A 21,373-nucleotide genomic window follows, 5' to 3' on the forward strand; every position below is an offset into this window, starting at 1 on the left:
TGGAGTCAGACACGAGGTAGAATTGTACTGGGTATCAAAAAAAAAAGCACATAGCTGCAAATCACAGCTCTGTAGCTACATCCTCGGTGTAGATTATTAGTAGTCTATAACAGTGATGGTTTTAAAACCTTTTTTTTTTTTTTTTTAGAAAGTTTTGCATTAGTGGCCAGTAAGTTAGTTTAATGTAGCTGGGCTTTTCAAAGCATTATATCATTGTAACCATGGTGATATCATTGTTGTATCATAATAACAATGATAAATCCAATCTTATACAAAACCTTATTAAAGTAATGTTTTTCTTGAGCTAGTAATCATAGTGAAAATTTTTTATATCACAATAGCCAAGATACAGCAGTCATTATAATCATAACAGCTATAGACAAACCGTCGGTACAGATACGACCAATGTCATACCGTAGTAACCATGGTAACACCATTGTTATATCATAGCAACCATGGTATCCTAGTGACCATAAAAAAAAGATGCTTTATCATATAGCCATAATGAAACCATCATTATGCCACAGAACAAAATATAACTGTTATAACAATGGTGTTACCATGGTTACTACGATATATCATAGCGGCCATTGTAAAGCTAGTCTTATATTTGAGTAACCGTGGAAAGAGCATTTCTGTATCACTGTAACCATGGTAAAAATAAATAATTAAATAAAATCTTTTCCCCACTTCGACAAATTTTTACAAAAGGCGAATGTCCGTTTGAGGCAAGAGTGCGATGGGTTAGACGTAAACTTTTGAACTTTTTCGTATTGTACACGTTAGCTACATTAGCCTTTTTGCTCCAGAGCAAATTTAAACAAGTAAACCTCAGACACCAATCATGTTTCTCCTTTTTGCATTTGAAAATGTGGTCTTTGTTTTTTGTTTTTTTTTGTCAGATCTAATCAGCTGATGGTTGAGCATCACTGCTGTTCGTGCAGTAGATTTACATATGCAAACACAGGCACATGCTTTTTTCCTTGCTAATCTGTATGTATGCAAAATGAATGAGGTAACTCAGCTTACTTTCACTTTATGAAGCTGAATATAGTGTTTTCAGATTATTATTTGGAAAATGGATTTGCATTGAAATAATTAGGATCGCATTCAAGCATTTCTCATGCTTAATAAGTGTCTTCATCTTAGACCTTTTTTTAAGTTATCAGCAGCTAACCACAGAGTCACGATGCTCTACATACAGAAACCCAACAGTGTCTTGACTCCTCATATGACAGACTTGTGGTGATAAAGATTCTATTGTTTATAAAATCATTTGTTTATCCTGACTGAAAGGGTTCAATGTTTGGTGTTTATTTTATTATACTCTGGTTTATTACCATCTCTGATCCTCATCTCATTTAAGTCTCTCTCTTATCTTTGCTTTTGCATCGTAAAGCCGTAAAAGCCGATATAACGTTCAGTAATTACATACAAACGAATGCTCTTTTAACTTCCTGCTCTGGTCTGTTATGGATCCTGGAATTAAATATTAGACACCTAAAAAGGTTTACAGTACTGACAAAGTCACAGTACAATGAAATTATTACTTGCATGTCATTTAGAGTGACGTAGACATATTCATAAGCCAAAGAAGCGAAACATGACCAATATTCAATCAGGATAAGCAAATGATTTATTGATCATTGCATGTCTGTTTAATCTAAGATTGTTCAGCACACCATTGGGTTTCGGTACATAGAGTATTGTTTAGAAGCTGAGTATGCTAAGATATAAAAAAAAAGTGATCTAAAATCTCAGCCGGAAAACTCTCAGTGAGTAAAAATGAATGTGTGTTTTAAATCATTCTTTCGTTGTTATTGAGCCACCTGACAGCTTGAGGTTAGTGTCTGCTTCTAAATCCCATGGTCCGAGAGCTGAAAGTTCTGTACATTTTGCTTAATGAGTAAAGGGACAACAATGGATAGGATTGTGAAATAATGATCCTCTGTGTGGCCCTCAACACCGTCTCCAAATAAAATGAGCACTTCATACACACCTCTGTGGCTTTAGTGAGTCTCTGCTTAAGTAGAAGGAAAGTTTTGTCGCTTTCTGTGGTGCTGTTTGTGTTTTGTTCACTAGATGGCACAGTGCGCATGCGGTAAAGAAGACACTGTTGCATAGTGAAGATGATGACGTGGGTTATTGTATCTTGGTTTACATTGTTTCTTCTATGAAAACTACTATTGTTTCTACATAAATTGTTCCGAAATAATATAACAGAAACACTGTATAAACAGAAAGCATAGAAAGTGAAAAGGTATAGACATTTGGGACACATCCATAGAGGACTTTTAATAGCGAGGCTTGTTTTAATAGCGAGTGAATAGGGTGCAGTGTTTTGCTGTGCTGTTGGGGATATTGTGTGATTACAGTGGATCACTACAATCTGAGGTGATTGTAATAGCAGGTTTTGTCCTAGTTATTAAGTGAGGTGTGTGGTTTGTGACACGTCCACGGTGAGATGACGTCAGTAATGCAATTGCAAATGTTTGAAGATTTGCTGTTTCTTGATCAGAAACTGATGCACTGGTTTCCATGACAATAGTTTAGAGGACGTATGTGTGTGTGTGTGTGTGTGTGTGTGTGTGTGTGTGTGTGTGTGTGTGTGTGTGTGTGTGTGTGTGTGTGTGTGTGTGTGAGAGAGAGAGAGAGAGAGAGAGAGAGAGAGAGAGAGAGAGACAGGAAAAGCGAGTGAGTGAGTGAGTGAGTGAGTGAGTCAGTGAGTGAGAGGGGGAAAAGTGAGTGAGAAAGAGAGAGAGAGGAAAAGTGAGTGAGTGAGTGAGTGAGTGACAGAGAGAGGGGGGGAGTGTGTGAGTGAGTGAGTGACACAGAGAGGGGGGAGTTAGTTAGTGACAGTCAGACAGAGAGAGAGAGAAAGTGCGTGTGTGCGTGTGTGCGTGTGTGTGTGTGTGTGTGTACAAAACAATAAAACAGTTAAAAGTCTTTAATGTAGGCTTCATGTTCACATTACTGCCTCACCTCCAGCTTGTGCAGTTTTATTACTTTATGTCATATTTATTAAGCAGCAGAGCTGAATTAATATGATAAATGTTTTTATTTATTGCACAGTCTGGTTGTTTTATGTTGTAATTCATAAAAAATAAAAGACTGCGGCTTAAAACAATCACACAGAGGTGCGTTCTGAATGGTGTGAAGAGCCATGATGGAAGAAGTAAGCTGAAGTTCTTTACAAAACTAGCTCAAGTTAGATGTTCCTGGTTAGTAAGGTTATCTGGCAAAGATCCCCCTTACATGTGATTTATCCTGAGTTGCCTTTGGGATGTAGCAGCACTTAGATATATTTAACACTAAAGAAAATCGTAACTGAATGCTGAAGTTACGTCTTGAGTTTAATACATAGCTTAATGTAAAACATTAAAAGATCTGCCTAGCTAGTTTAGCCTGCTCGGCTAACTAATGGCTTACGAAATACAGCTGATCAAACAGAAATGAACAAAAATAAATATAGCAAAGAAGACTTTGTGTTTTTTTAGGTTAAAGCATTAAAGTAAGGAAGTAGATAAGGTAAAAGTACTTAATTGAGCATGTTTTGCCCTACATCTTTATTGGAATAGTGAGGTTGGTGTTGCTATTTATCCGAGCTGATGGAATGCTTTCTAATGAGAGTGAAACAGAGCTCATTGTTGGTGTTGGTGTGTGTGTGTGTGTGTGTGTGTGTGTGTGTGTGTGTGTGTGTGTGTGTGTGTGTGTGTGTGTGTGTTTGGTACATCAGTCTTGTCTGACTCACTCATTCATCTTCAATGCTGCTATTTGTGGCTCCCTGAACACGTTTTGGCTCTCTTGCTCACTTCCTGTTCTTTCTGTTTCAGTCAGGTCTGTTTGCCGCCCGTTATTCCTCTAATACAGAGCTTCCTGTGACCTCGACTCGCCCTACTTTAACCTCCCAGAAGAGATTATAACAATTATTGCCACTTTTCAATTGTAAATGCACTAACAGATGCAACCATTCACATGTTAACACTTTCAGAACTCAGGTTCAGCTCGTTTATAAACAGGTTTCTTGTCTGTAAACCAAATATTTTGTCACTGTAGCATCAACAGAGATCTTTTACTGAAGGACTGGAAGGGTGAGATCAGTCCTGTTGCTTTCATGTGTTCATTAAAATCTTTATTAGCTGAATTTGTGAGCCAGATTTTGAGTTTGTTGATGAAATCACAAGTTTCCTCTAAACATTTCCATATTTCAAGTAAAAACAAATAATAAAAAAACGAAAATGTAGCTCATTTTCTAACTATTTCCTAATTGTCACTTTTATATGTGTGGCTGTTAAGAAGTACTGGGATAATTCCCTGACAGACCACTAGAGGGGGTAAGACATTTAAGGTCACGTGTTCTTCCACCTGTTGTTACCTGTTTCTTGTTATTCCTAAAGCGTTGCACTATTTATACCTGCACCTTAATATCTGTCTTTGTCCATCATCGTTGCACATCACATTTTGGTTTACAGGTGTTTGTGTGTTATGTTGTTATGTTGTATTATGATCAAGTTTCATGGATTGTTTTATGTAAATAAAAATCGAGGAACGTTATCCTGCACCTGGGTCTGACTGGCGATGTTTCTCCTCAACAAAATGTGACAGTGGCACATAGTAAGCGATTTAAGGAATAGTATTTAATTTACATTTAAGTAGCAAAGGTTTTCTCATGTAGCTGAAAATAATGCAGAAAAATCCCAGTCTGTAGTCGAACCTCTACAGGAAGTCATTTTTCTTGTTGGAAACGTAGGACTTCATACCTACTGTGTGAAACTCTTATAACATCAGGCATTTTAAGGCTCTCAAATGCTGAAACGAACATGTAGTCAGTGTCCCTGTTTCATCTGTCAGCCTTTAGCAGAAGGTGCTGATTTATGGAGAGCATTATCTCATGTACTCACTGCTTATTATCTAATTTCAGAATCTGGTCGTTTTCTGTCTCAGCTCTCCACCTAACCGTCATTACTGGCCTGTCTCTGTAAATCAGTCACAGACTGAACACACCCTGCTGTGGCATCTTGAGATTCCTCACATTTTTTCCTTTCACCCTTTTTTCTATTCCATTTCATTCTTGTGACAATTAAGCTGAGGAGCACATATGGTCATTTGGGCTGAACTAAACTAAAGAGTAGGACAAACTACACCAAACTCAGTCAACAAAGCTTGGCTAAACTCAGTATAAATGGATGAAACCTGGCTAAATTCACTCAAAAGCAGAAAACCAGGTCAAATTCTGCCACAACGGAAGAAACGAGACTAATTTCACCCAAAACGGAAACTAATTCGAACAAAATCCATTTTTTTGTCAAGTTCGGCAAGTAAAAAAAAAAAGGCCAAACTAAAAACCAAATAAAATTGACTAAATAAATAAAGAAATAAAAGGAATTCCGTGAAAATGTTTAAGCCATGATTAATCAGATCAAATTAAAACAAATGCGGGAAATCTTATAAATTATAAGCACAAAGCAAACCAACCAAAGAAGCAAACAAATATTTAGTCCTGAAATGTTCCTGCTGGCTCAAAATGAACTAGGAAAAGTTGGGTCCGAAACCTACAGAGTCAGGACAATTCATCCTCAAACAAAATTGAACCAAACCAAACCGGGCCAGATGGAGCTGAGTGAATAAAAAAATCCAAACTAGGGTAAATGAGACAAACCCCACCGCATCTGTTGAACGAGGGCAGGGCGTTCCTGTATGAGGCTGAGTAGAGTCAACTTTGGAACACCACAAAAATTCCCTTCTCTGTAATTAGCAAATCACACACACACACACACACACACACACACCGTTTTTTCCTGGACCGACTCCTTCTTTGTCCCACTTCACAGCAATCTCCACTCGAACGCTTGATGCTTAGACGATTTGGGGTACAGCCGGGCTAACACTCGAGAGACTGGTATTGTGGCAGGGAATTTTCCAGAATTTCGGAGACACGATCAGAAATTGTCGCCCTCTCTCTCTTACACACACACACACACACACACTCACACACTTAATCTTTTCTTTCCCTGGGGATTCCTATGCTTTTTTTTTGGTCCCTGGCTCCTGTTGTGGCTCTTGTCCAAACCGTTTGAAATCTGACCCATGCTCATGCGGTTCTGCTCGGCTGCTAGTGCGGAATCTCAGCCTCACGTCCTTCACAGATAAAAAAGGAAATAAAACATTTAAAAAAATCTCCTAGAGAGTCTGGGTGGCTGTCTGGAAAAAGCAGACCTCATAAACTATCGTCAAATTCAAAACACATTTCCTTCAGTCTCATTTCTGCTAAACGTTCCATATACAGTGTAATACGGTGCCTCTCATTGCACATCGCTTGGTGTCACTCGCTGTGAGCACCAGATTCATTATTGCTTGTAGTTCAGAGTTTGATGATTGTTTTGATATTTTTCTAAAAGGAATCATTCAGGGTTTTTTTTCCTGAATATTTTTCAAACAGTGTTACTGAGCCATACCAAACCTTTGGATGCACCCGTGATCATTTACACCAGCAGTCCACAGTAGCTAAGTAGCAGTAGCTAACTTAGTAGTAGCTAAGCCGACAATAAGTCTTATAGTCTCGTAGCCTCCGGTGCAAACATCATACACCAAACATGTCTTGGCTGATTTGATTACATTAAGATTAAGGTTAGGTGGAGTCCCATAAACAGAAAAAACTTCCATATGTCTAGAATAGTGCTATAGTGCATTCAGTGTATTTGTAGTGCAAATATAAGTGTAATAGAGAAGGTAAGGATCGAGATATTTACACAAAAGCAAATTATATTTCCAATAGGCTGAAAATTAGGATTTCAGTCACTACTTCCTGTAGAACACAAAAAAAAAACTACAGGTTTCTGAGTTTAGTAGGTACTTTATGTAAATACTATAAAGGGTATGAAATGATGACTATGTACAGTACAGTAGTCTACTGTATATCCCCTAGGAAGCTGGGACATGAATATCTCTGTTTGGGATCTTCTTATATACATGTACACTTGTACACTTTGTAGTGCACTCTAAGCTTAATTAGGAGTCCTGTAGAAGTAATGTCTCAATTATGTAGTGATCATAAAAACACCATAAAGGGTATAAAATAATGCCTTTGTAGTGTTTTTTGGGACTCAGAAGGAAGAGTTAGCTGTCTGTTTCCAATGTAAGTGTTAAACAGTCTAGGAAATTATTTGAAGGCTAATTTAGATCAAGCCACAGCAGGCTTACACACTCACGGTGTCACATCACTTCCAGACCAGACGCCGATGTTTGTCAGTCAATCGGTTACGATCGGCTTAAACGGGTTTGTTTTCTCAGAGAACGTACTCGTATATACTGTAGACACACGTAAACACAAACTTTTAAAATTTCTTCTTCTAATTTCGGCTTTTTCTGTTCCCACCTAACTCTCTCCTCGGCATCCTCTACTCTCGCACCAATTACCACCATGTCCTTATTTAACACATCCATATATCTCCTCTTTGGCCTTACTCTTGACCTCTTACCTGGGAGCTCCACCTCCAACATCCTTCTACCAATATAATCATCTCAATCTAGACCTCATCTCTCTGACCAACAAACGTTTAAAATATAAAATAGATTAATGGCAGCCATCCACTGAGATCCGAACATTTCTGCAAAAATCGCATAAAAAAAACAACAACAACAACAACAAAAAAACAGCACGATACAGTCAATTATCATCCCAACATTTTCCAGAGTATAAATCGTTGTCTGTTTTTTGCCCTCAGCTGGACGGTGATGACACACCGTTACATAAGCACACAAAGCTACACTGGTGATCTATTTTCTCGTTTAACCCGTACGAATGCCGGGTAGACACGCAGCATGTCAGCCTTCAGCGTGTGATGGGATTGTTTGTGCTCCTGACCGTAGCAACAGCCACCAACACACATGCTTTATTTTTAGCATGTTTATTCGGGTTTGAGAATGTGGTCTGTCGTATCGGAGGCGACACTGTATCGTGGCGACACTGTATTGTTCTCACACACAATTCCTCAGTCAAAACATTACATTTTCACATTTAATAACGATCACAAATCTTTCCCATAGGTAGTTTTGCTGGCAATTAGTTAGCTAGCAAAGATTGTGCTGAGAAACACCGCTAGCTAACTGTTAACTCGGATCTCTTTATTAATACCAATGTTATTAAAATGTTTATTACAGCAGTGACTGCTAACGTGAAAATGTTTTCACACCCTTTTGAACAGAATTATGGGAAGTATGCATACAATTCGACCCACAAGGAATGCTGCCGCTTACAGGTCAACGCTTTCCAATTCTCAATTCTGATTGGTGTTCATTAGTTTTCTTTAACCTAAACTGGTTTGTATCATTGTTTTGTCGTAATACGTAAACATTTAATTGTTTGGATTAAAAAGATAGATGTATCATCTTTGATAGTGTGACTTTTTCCCTTGTAGAAGACATTTAGTCGTAGTAAAAGATGTACATTTACATCTTCTGATGTAAAAAACAGAGGGGTTCATATTTATGTTTATGGCATTTGGCAGACACCCTTATCAAGAACTTACATTTTTAATACAACTGAGAGTTAGGGGCCTTGCTCAGGGGCCCTGCACTGGCAGCTTGGGATTCAAACTCCTGTCCTTCCAGTAGTCCAGCACCTTATCCACTAGGCTACCATGTCCCAACACCTTATCCACTAGGCTACCATGTCCCATGTCCCAACACCTTAACCACTGGGCTACCATGTCTCATGTCCCAACACCTTAACCACTAGGCTACCATGTCTCATGTCCCAACACCTTAACCACTAGGCTACCATGTCCCATGTCCCAACACCTTATCCACTAGGCTACCATGTCCCACGTTCCAACACCTTATCCACTACGCTGCCATGTCCCACGTCCCAACACCTTATCCACTAGGCTACCATGCCTCATGTCCCAACACCTTATCCACTAGGCTACCATGTCTCATGTCCCAACACCTTAACCACTAGGCTACCATGTCCCATGTCCCAACACCTTATCCACTAGGCTACCATGTCTCATGTCCCAACACCTTATCCACTAGGCTACCATGTCCCATGTCCCAACACCTTATCCACTAGGCTACCGTGTCCCACGTCCCAACACCTAATCCACTAGGCTACCATGTCTCATTTCCCAACACCTTATCCACTAGGCTACCGTGTCTCATGTCTCAACACCTTAACCACTAGGCTACCATGTCCCATGTCCCAACACCTTATCCACTAGGCTGCCATGTCTCATGTCCCAACACCTTATCCACTGGCTACCGTGTCTCATGTCCCAACACCTTATCCACTGGCTACCGTGTCTCATGTCCCAACACTAGGCTACCTAGTGGTTTAATATTTGTGGCTTTTTTAAATAAGTTTATTTTTTAACACAATAAGTTTATTTTTAAGCATCTGTTTAAAGCAGCTATAACACAAGTAACATAACAGGAACTTGCTTCATAGACATTAAACATAACTATAAATGGATAAAAACCTACAACATGCGGTTCTTTGAAAGTTAATCACTGACATGCTTCTGTGGTGTAAGAGGATTAAAACACTTTAGGTATGATGTTATAGGAATATAAGCAAACAGTTTGTGTGAGTTCTCACTAGTTTCATCCAAATTCAGTTGTCCATAAACCCTATTTAAGGTCATTTGGTTCCACACTCCTTTACGCCCTTTCACTTCTAAACTCCATTAAGTTCTTTTGGTCCTAAACATTCCCTTGTCTGTGTATTTGGCCGTTAGTTGTGTCCCCGTGGAAGACGGGAAATAGGGGCATATGTATGGGAAAGCGCTTACACAGCCCCAGGCGGGGGTTGTGAAGCTGTTGGGTTGATGAGAACAGAGATTGCTTCAGGCAGAGCACTAAAAGGCATGCCAAACAGGTATTCGTGTGTGTGTGTGTGTGTGTGTGTGTGTGTGTGTGTGTGTGTGTGTGTGTGTGTGTGTGTGTGTGTGTGTGTGTGTGTGTGTGTGTGTGTGTGAGCGAGCTTTCAGGATCAGAGATGGTTAATGGGGAAACCAGTGAGGAGGATTTGCATTCCAGAGGCTATCTGCTGTAACCATGGACACACACACACACACACACACACACACACACACACACACACAAATAAAGTCTCTCTCACATTCTCTCAATGCTGTATCTCTGACGCACACTTTCTCACGCTGTGTTGATTCCCCCTGTTTTGCTTTTTGATTGACGCTTGTGAAGGTCTGCCTGAATAGGACCGTACCATTCATGACCAGAAAATTGGGGGTGAGCTGTTAAACCAACCAGGCTGAAAAAAAAACCAAGCCTTTTTTTTTCAAAGGTTTTGAACGGAAATTCTCCCGTCCCCCCGTCCTTTACTCCCATATAGTCCGATCCAACCCTAGCGGGGAGAGAGCGAGGGAGAGTGAGACAGCTGATCAGTGCTGTGGTATTCTGAGTTTAGAGAACAGAGAGAGAGAGAGAGAGATTGAGGAAGCTGACAGAAAAAGAGGAAGAAGCTCTAACCGCCTGTGAAGAACAAACAATCTGAAGAATTTTGTCTTTAAGGAGATAAAGAAAACATCAGAATGTGTTAAACAGAGCTTGAACAAGTGTGAGAGAGAGAGGGAGAGAGAGGGCTTGACCTCAAGAAGAAAACAAACGTCTTCAAAAGAAGAAGAAGAAAGTGGCATGAAACGTGACTCTTGTGCCACGTGAAGTTTCCTGCTGCTGGAGAAAAACATAGAGAGAGAGAAAGAGAGAGAGAGAGAGAGAGACAGAGAGACAGAGAGAGAGAGAGACAGGGTGAACAAGCTTAAAATAAGAAGACAAAAATTTTAAGAAGCAAGAAAACACGATGAAACCCGACTCAAGGACGTAGGAGGACTGAGCGTGGCTACCAGAGAGAGAGAGAGAGATCAGCTACAGATCTGTGAGGACGTGCGTGTGCGTGTTTTTTAAGAAGAGATGTCGTGGTTGTCGCCTGTGCAGTGGGCCAAATGGACCTGGTCTGCCATGAAAGGAGCAGAAGAGGACGAGCTAGAGAATGACGTCCAAAACAGAGAGATGGAAGATGATGATGATGATGAAGAAGAGGAGAGATCTCAAAGCTTCAGGCAAGTCGTCTTTCATGACAGCATGACTAAAGATCAACTGCGTTCAGGCTGAACAGATTTACCTCTTTCTGTTCTCCCCCTTGTGCATATACACATGTGTACACACACACACACACACACACACACACACACACACACACACACACACACACACACCTGCCATCAGAATGAGAATTAAGTTTACATGTGGAGACTATGTTTCCATTAGGATTGTTTATATTGAGCTAACGAAAAGACATTGAGGATTTTAAACATGAATGTTTACAGCCATGAGACGGTCTGAGATAACAGCTTTGTAGTAAAATGAGTCATTTTCTCAGATTATGAGATGCTTACTTAGACGGTTTATATAAACAAGCTTGTATATATTCGTGTTTGTCTGACTCATCTACTTAAGCTGTGTTTACTCACAAGTACGTTTAAAGTCTTGTCCATACACACATTCGGGTGTATTTCCAAAAACATTTCCCATCAGTGTGAACAGAATCTGAAAAATCAATAGCATTGGGAAGAGGCAAAACATGAGCATGCCAGACCTGTAGGTGGCGATAGTACATCATACTGTTCCATCAAGAGTAATATTAAGACAGTCACTCTAGGATTATGTGATTTTGTGATGACAGGAAAAAAAAATCACAATCAAAAGTCAATAACGCAATTTTTTAAAATGGCCTCAGATTTGAACGAAGATACGTCATGTGACCGCATCATAACGCACCTTCAGCCAAAGCCCTCTTCCATTCACATGCGTCAGACTTGAGTAGAGCTATCATTACAAAAGTAATTACATGTGTGTCTTCACTGGTAGGAGAATCCTGTGCTTGGGTAAAAGTCAACAATCACAATAACGTTCAGTAAAATTATTAAGGATGTTTCATGAGAATGTGTATTGAGTGCGAAGAGCAGGAAAAACACCAGCAACGTTCTAAAGTAAAAATGATGAACACATGGATCCGTATGTGTGAAGACCGATGATGACGTGGAACTGTAGGTTTAGGTTAAACCTAAATAAGTCAGTCAGCCATAAGTCTTATCTAAAACCTTTGTTTACATTGCAAATTGTCCTTCTGGCGACAACCTGCAGAAACCAGGGACAACCTGCAGAAACCAGGGACAACCTGCAGAAACCAGGGACAACCTGCAGAAACCAGGGACAACCAGTAATGATCTGGGACAACCTGTACTGACCTGGGACAACCTGTTAAAAATCTGGGGCAACCTGTAAAAATCATGGGACAATATAGAGAAACCTGTAGTAACCAGGGACAACCTGTAGAAACAAGGGACAGCCTGTAAGGACCTTGGACAACCTGTAATGATCTGGGACAACCTGTACCGACCTGGGTCAACCTGTTAAAAACATGGGACAACATGGAGAAATCTGGGACAACCTGTTAAAATCATGGGACAACATGGAGAAACCTGGGACAACCTGTTAAAAACATGGGACAACATGGAGAATCCTGGGACAACCTGTTAAAAACATGGGACAACATGGGGAAACCTGGGACAACCTGTTAAAAACATGGGACAACATGGAGAAACCTATAGAAACCTGGGACAACCTGAGGAAACCTAGGACAAGCTCTAAGAACCAGTAACAACCTGTAGAAACCCAGGATATCGTGTAGAATTCTGTGACAACCTTCATAAACCCATGATGATCTGTGGAAACATTTAAGAACCTGTAGCAAACTCGGACCACTTGCAACACCCTTAAATAATTTGTAGTATAAAAAAACTCCAAAAAGTATGTTTTCCTGGCTACAAGATATCTGGTATTAGCCTCACATTCTTTTTTTGTTTTTCTTGTTAGCTCGGGTGTGTAAAATCATGCTGGTAAATTTTCAGGAGAAACTCAGCACAAAATGAAGGGAACTGCCACCTGAAGCAGCTTCCTCCTGCGTCCTGCATCCTTTCTCATACGAGTAAATGGCCTTTTCACCAGACAGAAATGAAAAAGTGTGTGTGTGTGTGTGTGTGTGTGTGTGTGTGTGTGTGTGTGTGTGTGTGTGTGTGTGTGTGTGTGTGTGTGTGTGTGTGGATAAGGAGAAGTGCAGCTGTGTGGTTTGGCAGTTTAGTGAGAGCTCTGCTGTTTACATCCTGTCTTTGTGCTAACATTCCTTTCCGAAGACTTTCTCTCTTTCTCTCATTCTATTTTCCTTTTAATCTGTTAATTTTCTTGTCTTTCCACAATCATGGAACAACTGTAGCTGTTCACACTGTCAAACAAATAAGAAATACACAGAGCACTTCATTAAACATCAAGGCATACACACACACACACACACACACACACACACACACACACACACACACACACACACACACACACACACACACACACACACACAGAGTGACTCAGTTCTCTATCTGACTCAGAGCTGCTCAGAAATCCAGAGAGACACAACCAGTCATCTTTATGTGTGGGGGCTGGTGGGAGCGTGTGTGTGTGTGTGTGTGTGTGTGTGTGTGTGTGTGTGTGTGTGTGTGTGTGTGTGTGTGTGTGTGTGTGTGTGTGTGTGTGTGTGTGTGTGTGTGTGTGTTTTGGGGGGTATTGCCAGTGTGTGTGGGTGTATGTCTGACAAGTTTGTGCTCTGTAGTGAAGCAGGAGTGGTTTTTGAGCCGGTCACTCCCACAGAAGTGGGTGTGGCCTTTATCCCTGACATTCCCCATGTCACCCATGATGAAACAATGTGTAAATTGAAATTAATTTATTTTTATTGCTTTTTTTGTTTGTTTAGCTCGGATTCAGAGGGTCACTTCGAGACGCCTGAGACAGAGTCACCTGTCCATCATTCGCAGGCTCCACCCACAACACACATCACAGGTAAAGAAGGACAACACTCTTTCAATGATATTTTTCAGGAGATATTTTTATGCATGGGTTGTAAAAACACACACACACACACACACACACACACACACACACACACACACACACACACACACACACACACTTATATTTTCCCTCTCCAGAATCTTCACTATGCTGTTTCCATAGCAACAATGATGAGTGCAAAAATCTTACCTTAAGATCCTACCAAACTCCATCTGCATGTATTGGACACGTGGCCTTGTGCCGTAAATCTCCACCAGTGTGATTGGACACAGATGGCTTTTGCTAACGTGTTATTAGGGTTCTTTAACTGCTTATAAAAGTTCAAAGCAGCAGCAGAGTGAGCACATGATACACTTATAAGAAGAAGCAAGCTCAAAGGAAAAGCACCATCACCTACAAGTGCTCGCTAGTTCACTTAGTTTGCTTTCGTTTATTAGGTTTTTGGCTGGTTGGTTGGTTACTTTACTTTTAGTCACACGATAGACCCACGATGTAGCCTTCACAAAGCTGGTTTGCCTTTTACACGCTAGCCCAACTTTCACATCATGCTAGGTTAGTCTTGCTAGCTCTTACAGCAGAAGCAGAACATCATTTCTAGAACGTTCAGTCTGTCAGTCCATCCATCCATCCATCCATCCATCCATTTTCTACCACTTATCCGGGGCCGGGTCGCGGGGGCAGCAGTCTAAGCAGGGACGCCCAGACTTCCTTCTCCCCAGACACTTCCTCCAGCTCTTCCGGTGGAATACCGAGGCGTTCCCAGGCCAGCCGAGAGACATAGTCCCTCCAGCGTGTCCTAGGTCTTCACCGGGGCCTCCTCCCGGTTGGACATGCCCGGAACACCTACCTAACAGTCTGTCAGTTTGTCTGGGATTTCTGAAGACCTTTTTATATAATTCTTATAAATATTTCCTCAATATAGCTACAGATTTTACCCGCAGACTTTTCCATTCAGAACATTATCAAGTCAAGAAGCTACAGCTGGTGCAGAACTTAATAAAAACCACCATGATACTACATAAAAGAACCACATAAACCAACACATGGGTTTAAGCCCATATTTAACATTGCAACATTATTTATTTGCAACATCGCAACTTAACCTTGTTAGAAACTATACTAATAAAAATTGTTGAATATTCTGCTAATGCTCTTTCTCGCAGGTGGCAATACAATACAATTAAATTTTATTTGTCTAGCACGTTTAACAACGGACGTCGTCAGGAAGCAGCTTTTACAGAACATTAGAAATATAGAATAAAAAGTTTAAGATTAATATTCGACTTATATTTACATTTATTTGTGTTTATCCCTATATATCCCTAATGAGCAAGCGTGAGGCGACTGTGGCAAAGAAAAACTCCCTTAGATGGTATGAGGAAGAATCCTTGAGAGGAACCAGACTCAAAAGAGAACACATCAACATTTGGGTGACACCAGAGTGTTATATTGTTAATTATTATAAACACCGGCGAGTGGGATTATAAATAATGTCCTTTCTACAGTCATATACAGTCATTTGGAGTTGAGTAACCAGGAGCGTCTGAGCAACTCACGAATGATCTCATGAGTTGAGATCATTGTAGATTCAACACTAACTACTAGTGCTGAAGTCTTTAAATAATTAATGATGGAGATATCGCATGTGTAGTATGTTATTGTGGTCCTTGTGGGGTCGGTGACTTCTCTTCAAATGTCCGAAATCTTTATGAAGTGGAATCGTGGAGATAAACTGGAGTTGGTACAATTTCTATATACGACGGGATCCTCACGAAGTTGGCCTCTTCTGTTTGAGGTCTGAAATCTTGATGAAGAGGAACACTAGTGGAGAGAAATTAGCTAGTGGAGAGAAATTAGCATAGCTGGCGTTAATAATATTAGCACTAGATGATAATGTGCAGGAAGGTCGCTTTCACTTTGCTACATGACTGAGATTTGAAGCGAACGGTCAAAAATTTCGATGACATCATCATCGTTATTGGTGACACTGAATCTTATGTAAGCTTTAGTCAAGGTTAGAGTCACCCACTTTACAGTGAGAGGAGAAACCATGGTACTTTTTTTAGCTTGTGCTAGGATTGGAACATGATTACTGAGTAAAGCTCTATTAGGAAAGTAATATATGTATGTAAAATGCTGTGTGTGTGCTGTGAGTCTCAACTGGAAGAAGAGATGATTATCGGGCTCGGTTACTAAAAATAGTTTCCGGAGATGGAGTGTGTTTTAGCAGCATGATGTATTTGCTTGTGGTGCCGATGTGTTTATAAAGGCTGCAGAGAAAAAGGAGGTCATTGTTGGAGCTCTGGCGTCCTGAGTGATGCATTTCCTCTCTTAAGCACAGAGGAAGTCTGTTCTGCTGCTTTAACAATGCACTTCCTCTAAGAACTCTTACATTGCTGCTGACCTACATCTTAGGGTGTATTCTTACCCAGACCCAGATGTATAGGTGTGTTGTGACTGGGTTCGGTGCGAGAGGGAATGGTGGAGCTCATGTGGAGTTTATTCAGCCATACATCAGTTTTAACTTTCTGAGGAAATCATAAATATGATTGAACTTTATAAAAAATTAACTTTATAAGGGGGGCACGGTGGGGGCATGGTGGGGGCACGGTGGCTTATTGGTTAGCACATTTGCTTCACACCTCCAGGGTTGGGGGTTCGATTCCCGCCTCCGCCTTGTGTGTGTGGAGTTTGCATGTTCTCCCCGTGCCTCGAGGGTTTCCTCCGGGTACTCCGGTTTCCTCCCCCGGTCCAAAGACATGCATGGTAGGTTGATTGGCATCTCTGGAAAATTGTCCGTAGTGTGTGAGTGAATGAGTGAATGAGTGTGTGTGTGCCCTGTGATGGGTTGGCACTCCGTCCAGGGTGTATCCTGCCTCGATGCCCGATGAAGCCTGAGATAGGCACAGGCTCCCCGTGACCCGAAAAGTTCAGATAAGCGGTAGAAAATGAATGAATGAGCTTTATAAATTTATGAATGAGATTTATAAAGGAACTTCCAGAATACAGTACAAACACCTGCAAACTAATAAACCTATATTATACATTCATATTATTTGGCAGATGCCCTTCAACACATTTATAATTACAAACAAAAAAAGAAATAATAATAAATGTAGAACATCCTTTTGAGCAGCAAACACCACTATTTTACAGTTTGGCTGCAAAAAAATCGAAATGTTAAAAATAAAATGTAGGTGTAACAGGACAACAATCAATCTGAGACAAAACAAAAACAAAACAAATGTAAAGAAAACGAGTTTGAAAATCCAAAAGTTGCTCAGCGATGGAAAACAAAAATGTCACATTAACTCTTTTTACCAGAGACCAAAAAAATGGAGTTTTCTCCAGGTTTTGTTGCGTCCATGTTGACCATTGAATATCTTTGTCATGTCCCACTCCACAGTTTTGTCTAATATCAAGATCGTATAAAAGTAGACACTTCTGTTTTTCCCCGAGCCCCAATATATACAGTACATAGAACAGTTCCAGATCTGCAAGTTAAATTCTGATATGAAACCTCTCTCTGCTCTCTGTGACACCCCAAGTGTTTGTTCATCAGCATCTTAATTTTTCAACCACTAAAATTCTGTGTAACGTTATCAACACGAGGAAAAGCACTGGTCTTATACTGAAAGTTCTGAGTCATTTTAGACAGGGACTGCTGTGGGATGTGGTAGCCTAGCGGTTAAGTTGCTGGGCTACCAATTGGAAGATTGTGAGTTTGAATCCCAGTTCCGCCGCTGGTGCCCTGAGCAAGGACCTTAACCCTCAGTTGTATAGAAATGAGATAAAATGTAAGCCACTCTGGATAAGGTTATCTGCCAAATTCTGTGATTATAATGAAATACTGGTCCAACAATACGTTGTCGAGGAAGATTAAACATCCTGTTGCTATAAATACATTAACATTGTTCTCAGGGTATGTAGACTTTTGCACTCACTTGCATTTTTACCAAAATCTAGGGTTAGGTTTTTCTTTAGAAAGGTATCTGGTGTTACTAAGCTACTGGTTATTTGTTATTAACATTAGCTTTATAGTAATGATCGATTATGTAAATTTAACAATTTTCAGACACCAAATATGCCAAAGAGGAACACTGAAATAAGAAATTGTACAATTCTACCACTAGGGGCGCTATAACAAGTCAATATCTGCTTCGATCTCTGTTTCAATTTGTATAAGTTTTTTTTTTTTTTGGAGTGTAATGATTTTTAGATCATTCAAAAACCGTTGATGCTTTTGACTAATCAGGTTGCAGCAGATATTTTGACATTGGACAATTGTGATACAAACTGCCAGATTAATATGCTATATGATTTTATAATTTTGTCTGGCTAAAATATTGTTTGAATATATCTCTCTCTATCTCCCTTCATAGAGGAGGAAATCGTGTCCATCGCCGTAACATCAGAGCCGAAACTTATACACCTGGACAAGTGTCCAAAACCAGACCCTGATGATTTGGACTGCAACGGCCTTCTTCCTGAAATTCCCAAGATGAAATCTCCTCTAATTTCTGAATCCTCTGAAATGCAACCAGTCACACCCAGTCCTGTAAATGTGGACGATATTCCTCTTCCTAAAAAACCGTGCACCTTTGAAGCGGAAACAAAACTTCGGGACGAAGACGATGCTGGATCGCAAAAACAAGGAAGTAAACCGGAAACTGTTCAAAATCAGGAACCTACAGAAACAGAACCGGGACAAGACACAGACTATGTTCCCCTGACTGAAAATTCCCATAGTTCAGAACAGACGTCTCAATTCCAAAATAACGATGGAGAGCGCAAAAAAACTCCGTTTCAGAAACGAGGAAACAAACCTGGAACCAAACCCGTATCTAAAAAACAGAAGCCCAAAGCGACAGTGGGAGAAAATGGCGCACACACTCCTCTAAATGTGGACGACATTCCTCTCCCTAAATCATCCTATAACTTTGACCCGAGCCAATGGGACGATCCCGATTTCGACCCGTTTGGAGGGAAGAACAAAGTTGGGAGCTCTCCGAAACTCCAGAAAGCATCGCACAATTTCAGTCCAGAAAACTCTGACGACTCGCTGGATGTCTCTAAGCCCTCTAACAAGATCGTTGAACACGATGACTCTGAGAGATCCAGTGACGAGAAAGCGAAGGAAGAGCAGGGCAAAGAGCCTCCTGTGGCAGAGGAGAGGAAAGTGAAACAGTCCCCCAAGAAGAACACGGACAAGATCATCAAGTGAGTGACGTGTAAATTGTCAAGTCTATCGGTATTCGCTAATACACACTTACTGCTAATACACACTTCACAATCTCATTGGCTGAGAGCAATAATCTGTCTAAAGGTCTGTCTGTCTGTCGGTCTGTCTGATTGTCTAACATTCTGTCTATCTCTGGCTGTCCATATTTCTCCTGTTTCCCTTTATGTCTCTGTATCTTCCTGCCTGTCTATCTGTCTGTCAGTTAGTCTATAAGTCTCTGCTTGTCTAAACATCTGTCTAAACATCTTACTTTCTGCCTATGTGTCTGTGTTTATACATCTCCGCCTGCCTGTCTGTGTCTGTCTGTCTGTCTATAGGTCGCTGTCTATACGTCACTTAATACATTACATCTATTTATGTTTGTTTGTCTATTCATTTCTTCTGTCTGTCTCTGTCTGTATATCTCCTTCTGTTGGTTTATATATCTTTTAATTCCTGTCTGACTGTCTATATATTTATTTTTATCTGTCTGTCTGTCTGTATATCTGTCTGTCTGTAAATCTCTTCATGTCTGTCTGTCTGTCTGTCTGTCTGTCTGTACATCTCTTCATTTCTGTCTGTCTGTCTGTCTGTACATCTCTTCATGTCTGTCTGTCTGTCTGTACATCTCTTCATGTCTATCTGTCTGTCTGTGTACATCTCATGTCTGTCTGTACATCTCTTCATGTCTGTCTGTCTGTCTGTTTCTGTACATCTCTTCATGTCTGTCTGTCTGTCTGTCTGTCTGTCTGTACATCTCTTCATGTCTGTCTGTCTGTCTGTCTGTCTGTTTCTGTACATCTCTTCCTGTCTGTCTGTCTGTCTGTACATCTCTTCATGTCTGTCTGTCTGTCTGTCTGTCTGTACATCTCTTAACAGCAGACAGACTACAGTTACACACAGCCGGATGTAATTTTGTATTTCTGTATAATTGTCATTTTGTTTCATTACATGCTGCACCACATGAGCATTAAAGCCGTAACGTCACTCGGCCGGGTCGATTGGTCTGTGCCAGTTGTGCTGGAAGCTACAAACTGGTTAGGGGGAAGGCTAACACGTGCTTCAGCCAAGTCATGTGAAGTTCCCCATAAAATCTTTTCAAAGGGTACAGGGCAGAGTAACACACACACAAGCTCGCATGCTTACAATTGTCTAGAGTCACTGTGATTGACAGGTGGAGAGAGACTAATGCTATCCCTCCCACCCAGACAACACTAAACCCAGCCACAGCTGGCTGTGGCCTTGTGATGAACACTGATCTGTCGCACCACTCGGGAACACTTTTGAGATGTTTCAGGTATTTACGTACATATGATAGATCGATAGATCGATAGATTGATTGATTCTTTTCATCTACACAGTCACTCAACTTCACCGAGGTAGTGCTTGATCACTGATTTCCCTGTCACTTGTTAAGTGTGTATAGGTGTGTGTATAGGTGTGTGTGTATAGGTGTGTGTATAGGTGTGAGTGTGTGTGTGTGTGTGTGTGTGTGTGTGTGTGTGTGTGTGTTTGTTACTAATCTCCTCTCCCACCTGCTCTTTTCCTCATTCCTCCACTCATGTTTAACACTCCAACCTTTTCTTGTCTTCCTCTCCTCATCCTCTCCTTCCTGTCCTCCTGTGTGTTTCTCATCAGGACCAATGAACAAGCACGTTTTCTCTGTATGCTGCTGTAAGTATCCATTGTGTATCTCTGTCTGTTTGTCTGTTCCTCTCTGTCTCTGTGCTTTATCAGTTTCCTGTCAGTGTGGAGCAGATGTCCTTTGGTGTCTCTGTAACTGATAAAAACAGGTTTTCTGTGTGTGTATGTGTGTGTGTGTATGTGTGTGTGTGTTTGATCTTATTTCACACATGTCCTGATATATTCTGGTACATATTGATTCTCTTGTGTGTGATCGATATTTAAGCAGTGACAGTGATGAGGTCAGTGGGATACAGTGTGTGTGAGTGTGTGTGAGTGTGAGTGTGAGTGTGTGTGAGTGTGTGTGTGTGTGTGTGTGTGACTGTGTGTGTGTGACTGTGTGTGTGTGTGACTGTGTGTGTGTGACTGTGTGTGTGTGACTGTGTGTGTGTGAGTGTGTGTGTTTGTAAAATTTGCCTCAGACCAGCTGGGGGAAGTCGTGGCCTAATGGTTAAAGAGTCTGACTCGTAACCCTAAGGTTGTGATTACGAGTCTCGGGCCGGCCATGACTGAGGTGACTGAGGCACTGAACCCCCCCAACTGCTCCCG

General features: G+C 40.8%; 1 protein-coding gene across 6 annotated transcripts in view; it reads left to right on the forward strand.

Moving 5' to 3' along the window:
- tacc1 (transforming, acidic coiled-coil containing protein 1) overlaps nucleotides 1-21,373 on the forward strand; it is a 43,951-nt gene that overhangs the window by 12,222 nt on the left and 10,356 nt on the right. For 2 of the 6 annotated variants that reach the window (XM_027174747.2, XM_027174746.2), the window contains exons 2-4: nucleotides 13,823-13,908; nucleotides 18,303-19,140; nucleotides 20,780-20,815. In XM_027174747.2, the coding sequence (XP_027030548.1) occupies nucleotides 18,422-19,140; nucleotides 20,780-20,815 (755 nt within the window). In that variant the 5' untranslated portion in view covers nucleotides 13,823-13,908; nucleotides 18,303-18,421. Of the gene's footprint in view, nucleotides 1-10,122; nucleotides 11,079-12,964; nucleotides 13,007-13,822; nucleotides 13,909-18,302; nucleotides 19,141-20,779; nucleotides 20,816-21,373 lie in introns of those variants that run through there. The other 4 variants (XM_027174744.2, XM_027174743.2, XM_047805213.1 and 1 more) reach the window with 4 other exon arrangements.

The sequence above is a fragment of the Tachysurus fulvidraco genome, chromosome 20 (genome assembly GCF_022655615.1).
Source record: "Tachysurus fulvidraco isolate hzauxx_2018 chromosome 20, HZAU_PFXX_2.0, whole genome shotgun sequence".
Classification (NCBI taxonomy): domain Eukaryota; kingdom Metazoa; phylum Chordata; class Actinopteri; order Siluriformes; family Bagridae; genus Tachysurus; species Tachysurus fulvidraco.